Raw genomic sequence first — 9,043 nt, 5'->3', positions numbered from 1 at the left:
TCAAGAGTCACGTCATCCAAGAAATGCGAGTTTAAATAAATTAGTCATTAAGTGTAAGACGAGTAGCCAGTATGAGCAGTGTTTTGCTCTCTACCCAATTATTGGGAGTGGATTGAGCGAAATTTCATGCACTATAATAGTGTGCGTTGAAATATCACGTGAAGTTAAAAGATTAGCGCTTAGAAGCTGCAAAATCTATTAACACTGAGTGAAAAGATTAGCGCTTAGTGGCTGCAAAATCTATTAGCATTGCCAACTTGTCTAAGTGTGGACACTTACTGTTTCCACACTTGAGTGTGAAACATGGATGAGGTGCTTCTTTGTGTGATTCCTTTACTAGGCTAACGTTTTGAATAACATTTACCACTAAGCGCAAACGTTGCAGCATAGTAATGAAAAGGTTAAGACTGACAAGGTTGTTATGACTCTAAGAATTTAACGCATCGCTTGTAAGAGCATTGTGTTGAATTAGACTCTTTAGCCTAATTCGCGCTTAAGTTACTTCAGGAGCTATCATAGTTGATAGCTTATTCTCTCCTTCTTGTGGATAGTAGAATTAATTGCAAGTAACTATGAAGCGAGAAATAGAGATGGCAACAGGAGTATCGTCATCTTTCAACTAGATGTATTAAAGTGTATGAAGAATAAAATTGACTTGAAGATGCAGGGGATTAGCACTTACTAGTTAAATTTGCGACTTAGGCGCAGTTGATATCTCCATGACATCCTTTTTATGATCTAGTGAATATGACTTAGTCGTGAGTCATTACCTAGTTGGGCCTAAACCTTTAAAACTTGTCTTCGAGAACTCACACATTAAGATGATTGGAATTAGTTTATGACATTGGTCATGAACCAGTGGCTTATTATACTTAATCACATTAATGAGATGATGACACGATGGTTTGAGTAGGCCTTCTCGGGCCCACTCGCTTATGACATCCTGCTCTCATGTGAATATGTAACTTTGTTCGCAATGGGTGCGCACAAGTAAGTAGGAAAGCCGCAGAAGGTCATTTGTTTTGGCGCATTTAGTCCACTATGGTATTTTGTGACTAGATATGTGTGAGGGTATGATAGCTAAGCCTCAATCTCGACACATTTATAGATTACGATACGCATCTGAGTCAAGACTATTTGATCTCCCATAAGTCAAAAATTTTTGAGATGATTTTTGACATTGCACATATAAGGTCGAGATCAATTAGATAAGAGTTTTTTGTGCTTTTAGTTTTGACCAAGGTGGCGAGTATCTATTTGAGTTATTTTTTCAGAAAAACTCTGTGAAGAGAGATGGATGCTTAGAACATTGATTATTCCTAGTACTCAACAACACACTGGTGTAGTAGAGATAAGGAATTAAATATTGTTAATGTTAGGTAGATAATGGCGCAAAATGTTTCCCAATTGGGAATTGCACTAGTTTGTTGCCTATATCCCTAACTAAGTGCCCTCCATATCAGTTTTTTACACTCCATTTTGAGTAATGGGTTAGCAGAGAGCCATCTATGGGCGATCTGTAACCATTAAGCAGCTTATCTTTATTCTACTTCTCATAAGATTGCGAAGTTAAGACCTAGGGTTCTATAGCGCATTATTGTATGCTGTCTTGTAAACACAAAGGGTCGTGTGGCGCATTATTGTATGCGGTCATGCAAACCCTCCGGGTCATGTGCATATAGGTAAGCAGCTTTGTGGTAGTGTAACTAAGTCACATAAAGTTTTATTAGTAAAGGTGACGTGAATAGAGTTTTCGGAACTCTATAAGATGGAGAATTCCAAGCATAGCGCTCTATGTAGCCTAGTTGAGAATGGAAAGAAATTTCCAATATCCTAGGGACAGTGGGAGCGATGTGTCTACTAATGGATTACTCCATTAGAGAAGAATACTCTACATTCTTAGTTGCGTGGTAGCAAATGTGAAAATTTTCCACGTCATCACTGGGTGATTGAGAGGGAAACATTCATGATTGCTCCGCAAGATGATAAAGAGCCTAGGATAATGCCTAAGGCTCTAGTCCCCTATTTTTTGAAAGTGGATCAATGTTGCGCAGTTTAAGACAAAGTCTTTGAGGATTAACCATTTTTTATAATTTGGTTGACTTTCTATTATGACGCAAAACTGTTATAAAGTTATGCGTAATTTGGATAGTCATTGTTGAGGCATAAGGCTCGCTAGATACCAAATGGTCGCACCATTGAGGAAAGTGTAGACCATGAGAAGACTTCCTCCTGGGGAGTGAGGTTATTTTGACTTAGGCTATAATTGACATAAGTTCGGAACATTGATTTGTGGACATTGTGACCTGATTTCTCATTAGAGAATTGGATAAGTAGATCCGTAGGGATTTACCTTCTGCTTTTATGGTGAAAAGTTAGGAGCGCAAAAAGGTTGCCGGTTCCAATAAATCTTTTACAGCCTAAAGCAGTTATCCAAACAGTGGTTCTTAGATTTCGTCAAGCCATGATAGGGCAACGATGATCGATGAAGACCACTGAGGCATGATCAATGGTCAAAAAGAAGTTTTTCCTTACTTAGTCATTATGAGCCAGGAATTTATAAGGTAGTCGCCATCTAGGGTGGGCAGTCCTCTATTTTAGATATGATGGACATGGGTGATGTAATTTATATGCTCGGATGTACGATCCTTAGGGATTGTTTTAGGAAAATTCTCGGTTTGTCTTCGATGACTTACATAGAGAATATCCTAGAATGATTCTAGATGCAAAATTGCAAATCCATTGACTTACCTATCGGTAAAAGCCAGAGCCTTAGCTATTGAGTGAATCCTCAGATTGTCTTTGGGAGAAACAGATGACCTATATTCCTTGATCTTTTCTTTGTTGTGGGAGCCTAAAGTACGCTATGTGGGCGTATTCGGCATGATAAGTGTTATCTTTGATAAATGGTTAACTGAGTTGTTCAGACATTGACCTTGCTCATTAGACTGTGGATAAAATGCTTTATTAGAAGCATATTAATTTGGTCCTTGTAAAATTCAATGCGCTAGTTGGGCGCATCTGCGCTAGTTGGGCGCATTAAGAATGAATGCAAATTGGTCACCAAAAATATCTTTAGAGAGGTTATTGCGCAAGAGGTAGTGATCTTAAATCATTTCATGTGAGGCGCACATGGGGGATTCCGTTGTATATACTTATCGCAAGAGGTGCTGATAAGGCTTATGTTTGGAATCTATAATTGCGCAAGCTGTGGTCATTTTTTTTAAGATCGATCACTTATTTTGAGATGATGGGATGTTGACACTATTACGGTTTGTGTCATAATGATTAGCAAATGATGATGTCAGCAGGCAAGATTGGCTCACTCACACGAGCAATCGCCCTTGACGCTTGGGAGCGAGCAAGGATGAGACTGGTGGTTTATTTTTATTCGGAGCCAAGAGAGGCTTAAATCATCCACTATGTATGTCGCCTTGGTTATAACCAAGATGAGGTCGTGTTAAGGACCAAACATGGATGTTAGTACCCACTTTCCATGTTGTGCCTGTTATGATTAGCCAGATGCGAGATCTCATTTGGCGCCTAGAAGGCGAGCAAATAGAGAATTCGGGTTAAGCGCTAGAAAGCGACTAGACTAATATCTGTACGGTGTATCGAGTATGACATCACTCTTTATGGAAGAGTTACTCCACCGTAGCATGTATTCATACTATATGTGCTTGGCGACCGAGTAATGAGGTAAGAGAATGGATCCCTGTTTCCTCACCGTGTGAGTCTTACGTGTCATTATTGATATGACTTTCATTTATGTACCCTTTTGTGACTTTTGACTATGTCATAAGGTAAGGGGTTGATGTTCTGCTACTTTGGTATGTTGCCTGCGGTCATGCATGATTCGGCCTTAAGGGACATCACTGGGAAAGCGGTCAATCCTAAACTAAATGGCATGAGTGCAAAGGGAAGATCATCTAGTATTACACCACTGTTGTATATTCACTGCCGGCAACTCACATCGCTCTGTATGAGAGGCGAATTGAGTGTGAATATATTGCAAGAATTGAGAGGGTCAAACATGCTCTTTTTGAGGGATTAGAGATGTTTTTTGGACCGGTGTAATTAGATGGGTCTGGGGTATATGAGACACTATTTCTTTTCTTTTTGGGTTGATGTCTCTATGCTGGCTCATTTTGAGTTTCTAGTATAGAGTTCCCACATGCAGGTGTTCTCAGCAGTCGCACGGTGCAGTGGCTAGTATGAGATTGTTCGTTTTTGGGGAGATTGAGATAGAGATGTGGCAGTGTCATGCCAACTCATGTGCGAGTGGGAGATGTTAGTAATGGGCGCCCATGTGGCATGACCATTAAATTTGATTTTGAATCCTTATCCAAATAGGTTTTGATTTTGAAATCAAACCTATTTAGGATAACCACTCTTGAAACAGACGTTATCAGTTTGAACTGATATAGATAGATATAATATATATTAGATATTATCTGTATCTTAACTGATATGGATAGATATTATAATATATTAAATATTTGTTATATGGTTATGGGTAATCCAAGAGAAACAACGTTGAGTCTGTTTCAACCCATATTCTGACTCTCTCCCAAGAAACAACGATCAAGTCAGTTGCACTGTGGTTTGTGTGGGTGATATTCACCATTGTAATATCACCCCACTGCTGGGATTGATTGATCTGATTCTGGAAGCACGTGATTTATCCACGAGGTTCTATCATCAAAAGGTATGATCTGATGATTTTATTCCGCTGCATATTCTGTGTTTTTTTTCAGTTTACAAATTGCATCAATCGTAACTTTTCAAATTATCAAGTACCACTAGAAATTTCCTATTTTAATGCTTCTTGTTATGCCGAGGATTTTATTTATTGGTTTCGCAAAGTTGACAAATTCCTTGAGTGTATGGAAATCTTTGAAGAAAAGCAAGCCAAATATGTCGCACGTAAGTTACAAGGTTATGTTTCTACATGGTAGAAACAATTGCAGTATGATCGAAGGTGACAATACAAACAACCTATTAGGACGTGGCATAAGATGAAGAAGTTGATGAGTTCTAGATTCCTTCAAACAAATCATGGACAAATATTGTATTTACAATATCAAAGAAAGTTTGAATCAAAACAATTGTTCCAAGGTAATTTTGATTCACAATATTCTTCGCAATTCAATAATTATTATGGAATTGTGGATACAGATTATTCGAGGAACATGACTACGGCTCTGCCAAGTTTGGGTCAATCAAGTCTTATAGGTCAACAAATTTGTTACGCTCCACCACACATTGAAGAAGAAAAGGTTTTGAATATCTCAATGTTTCAAAATTTTGAAAACTCAAATAGACATTCAATTGAAGTAGAAAATCAAGTTGATTTCAACAATGCTGAGAACGTTGAAATTAATGAAAGAGAGGTCACTGAAATTACTTTGATCAAGAAATTTGAAGAAGACAATTAAGAGATGAAGCAAGAGAAAAACGTTGAAGTTAGCCAAGAGCTTCTAATGACGGAACTATCATCTCTTGATTATTATAATAGTTATGAGATCGCAAAAGGAGATCAAGTGGAACTCAATGAAAAAGAAGAAATAAAAGATGAGGTAATAAAGTTGACATGTGCACCATAAAAGTTGATTGAGGATGCAATTGATATTCCCAGATTGATAATTGAATGTCCAACTGAATCTAAGATAGAACAGAGTCCAGAGAGTATCCAACATCAACATAAAATACACTTTGTTGATTTTCTTGGTGTGGAGCAATTTAATTTGATTTTCAATACTTGTCTAATTGATCTTGTCAACCAGTTGAAGCATATAGAGAATAACTTTCAGAAAGTAAACTTCTCTACATATAATGTTCGGAAGAGAGACAAACTGAAGTATTTCAAGTATCTTTTTATTTGGGATGGGCGATGACAGATCTCTAATATGAACTCGAGGACGAGTTCTTTCAAAGAAGAAGAGTCTGATGTAGGACAAAATTTTCAGGACAAGATTTTAAGAATTTTTATATTTTTAGTTTTGATATATTATTAGGATTCTTGTAATTTAGTATAAATATTTTAGGATTATTGGGTTTCTTAATTTTATTATTTTGGAATTAGATTTTGATTAAGATTTTAAATAATTTAGAATTCTAGTTTCCTATTCTCTTAGGTTTCCTAATTTGTATTGATTTAAGTTTCCTAATTTATTTTAGAATTATTTTTCCTACAAATATTAAGTTTGGTTTATTATAAATAACTATGTAAGTCTCATGGCAAAGAAAACTTTTATTCATTCAATCAATAATATTAAGATATTTTTTCTTTCTTGTGGATTCAAGATTCTATTTGTCTCGTGAATTCAAAAGCCCCTTTTATCTACTAAAACGATATCTAGTCTCCATATATTCCGCTACGTGATATGACCTCTCATTCAAATTTAGCTCAAACTTATCCACTTTTAATAGATAGCACGAAAATGCCACATACGTGAAAAGTCATTACCTTTTAATCTGGCCAAACTCGCAGATTATGAGAACTAGCCCATGTGTTTCCTTCAGGTCCCATGGTGACGAAATCTTAGGCCCGTCCTGACATCATTCTTAAGTAAGTTTTCTAATACAAAAAATTATTGTAGAACATTTTTTAAAACATCACCTTACTTGGTTTTCAGTTTTTCAAAACATTTTTTTAAAAAATTTTACTTTCTTATTTTCTGTGTTTTTTTGTTTTTACTGATTTTTTTTAATATTTTAAGCAATTTTTTTTACTTTTTAGACACACCTAATATAAATACACTTAAAAAGTAAAAAAATTGTGAAAAAAATCTTTTAAAAATTCATTAAATACCAAAAATACAAAAAAATACAAGAATTCAGTACATTTTTTTGTATTTTTATGTATTTATTAATTTTTTAAAATATTTTTTTACAAATTTTTTACTTTTTAGATACATCTAAGTAAGGTGCATTTAAAAAAATTAAAAAAAATGTTTAAAATTTAAAGAATATTCACTAAAAACAAAAAAACACAAAAATCAAAAAAGTCAATTTTCAAAAAATTTAATTCATAAAACTCAAACCAAACATAGTGATTATGATTTCAACATCCAATAGATAGAGCCCTCAATTAATAGATAGAGCCCTCAATTAATTGCCATCTTTAAACCGAAACTGAAAGTATTTTACAATTTTTTTTTTAACAGACCTCTCGCGTTTAGGATCTACAGAGCACTTTTTCAAGTCTATGGTGCAACTATTCGGAGATATTACATTATCAATTGTACATGAGAAATTTCACAGTGAACTTCATTGATCTCCAAAAGGTTTTAAGCCATAATGTATTGGCATCCAAGTTATGAGTTCTAACAAACATAACAAAGGTTTTATGCACATTTTAGGGGTTTAACCTAAAATTAAATCTCGATCCTCAGTTTATCTGCAAAACAAAACAAAACAAAATGCACATTTTTAACTCCTAAGTCCTAACCATTGATCTTCAAACTGCACAACCCATTGTCACATATGACTCTATCAAATTTATGTCCGAAAATTATAGTTAGAAGGTATTGTATCTATGTACCAGAAAAATTTCACAGGATGAAACTTTTAACTTAAATGGGCAAACAAAACACAAAAAAATAAAAACAAAAAAATCGACATCTCAAAAAGATTTTTACCCAAAGTGCATTGGCTTAAAACTTTCGAAAGCTTAATTAGTGTTTCTAGCATTACCCTAATTAAAATGCATTTGCCATCTTTGCTGAACAAAGTAAGTTGAACTGAACAAAGTACACATTCTATTTGCTAATTTAACTAAGTTAGTTAATTTAACTAATTTAACTAAGTTATCTATATGCATTTGCCATCGACATTCTATTTGCTAATTATATATAAAATCAGTCCTTTCTAATTTGCCTATTTACTTTCTATCTATTTTCAAGATGCCTAAAGGGGTTGTTAAGACTCTAGTTAAAATCCAATCCAATTTCTTGTGGGGTGGATCTAATGCTGGGAGGAGTGTTCACTTGGTTAATTGGGGTGAGGTTACTAAGAATAAAAATCAAGGGGGTTTGGGTGTGAGAGATTTGGGTGAGGTGAATGATTGTGTGTTGTTAAAATGGTGGTGGAGATTCGGCGCAAAGGATAAAGCCTTGTGGAAATCAGTAGTTTGCTCAAGGTATGGTCGTTTTGGAGGGGGTTGGGTACCAACTTTGCACAACACAGATGGGGCGTCTATCGTATGGAAGGATATAGTGCAGCTTAATTCACTTAATCAGTCTTTGGGTGAGTTTTATAAACAGAATTTAAGGCTATCAATGGGTAATGGGAGGAGGATTCAGTTTTGGACAGATGCTTGGCTGAATAGGAGAGGTCTGAATGAGGAGTTCCCCAGATTATTCAGTATATCCACTAAGAAGGAAGAATCCTTACAGCAAATTAGTACCAAGAAGAGCCTTGTGGTGTGGCAGCTCCAATTCAGAAGAAGGCTGCAGGCATGAGAGGAAGAGGAGCTGCAGAGGCTGTATGTCGTTCTGGAATCATCCCCTAAGCTTAGAGAGGAAGCTGAAGACTCTTGTTCTTGGCTTACATCAAAGTCTGGTAAGTTCTCTGTATCATCACTGTGGAGTTGGTGGGCTGTTAATAAAGGCCCTAGTTTGAAGGTGCCAGCTGGGGTCTGGGCAAGTCTGGCTCCTCCAAAGATGCAGTTTCTCTGCAGGCTTGCTTGGAGAGGACGAATTAAGACATCTTCCTTCCTCCAACGGATTGGGGTTTTACCTCCCAATGCACAGATCCAGTGTGTGTTTTTGTCAATCTGAGGAGGAGTCTTTGGAGCATGTGTTGCTATTTTGCCCTCTGGTTTGGAAGTGCTGGGCAGCCATGGCTAGCTGGTGGGATCAGTATTTGGTCATCCCTGGTTCTGTTAAGGGTCTGCTCCAGTGGTGGTCTAGGGGCAATGCGAAGTCTTGGGCAGATAGAGCTGGCATGCAGTTCCAGCACTAGTGTTGTGGTCAATTTGGAAGTTAAGAAACGAATGTTTATTTAAGGGGGTCGCTCCAAATTTTGCAGGATAATGTGA

The 9,043-nt window shown here is 36.3% G+C and overlaps 1 protein-coding gene across 1 annotated transcript; it reads left to right on the top strand.

Annotated features, from left to right (window-relative positions):
- The first annotated feature begins 5,441 nt into the window (after positions 1-5,441).
- Positions 5,442-8,465, top strand: LOC145800494 (putative mitochondrial protein AtMg00310). The gene is made up of 2 exons (XM_082890182.1): positions 5,442-5,579; positions 7,908-8,465. The coding sequence occupies exons 1-2, from the start codon at positions 5,442-5,444 to the stop codon at positions 8,463-8,465; spliced, it is 696 nt and encodes a 231-aa protein (XP_082746308.1).
- The last annotated feature ends 578 nt before the right edge of the window (positions 8,466-9,043 follow it).

Source organism: Camellia sinensis, chromosome 10 (assembly GCF_055761805.1).
Source record: "Camellia sinensis isolate YWXY chromosome 10, ASM5576180v1, whole genome shotgun sequence".
Lineage (NCBI taxonomy): Eukaryota > Viridiplantae > Streptophyta > Magnoliopsida > Ericales > Theaceae > Camellia > Camellia sinensis.
This window is presented reverse-complemented; position numbering and strand designations above follow the sequence as displayed.

Excerpts from the sequence above, each read along its gene's own strand:
- LOC145800494 (XM_082890182.1), top strand. The coding sequence starts at position 5,442 with ATGAAGCAAGAGAAAAACGTTGAAGTTAGCCAAGAGCTTCTAATGACG. Across the intron at positions 5,580-7,907 it reads AAGAAGAAATAAAAGATGAG|ATGCCTAAAGGGGTTGTTAA; the intron begins GTAATAAAGTTG and ends TCTATTTTCAAG.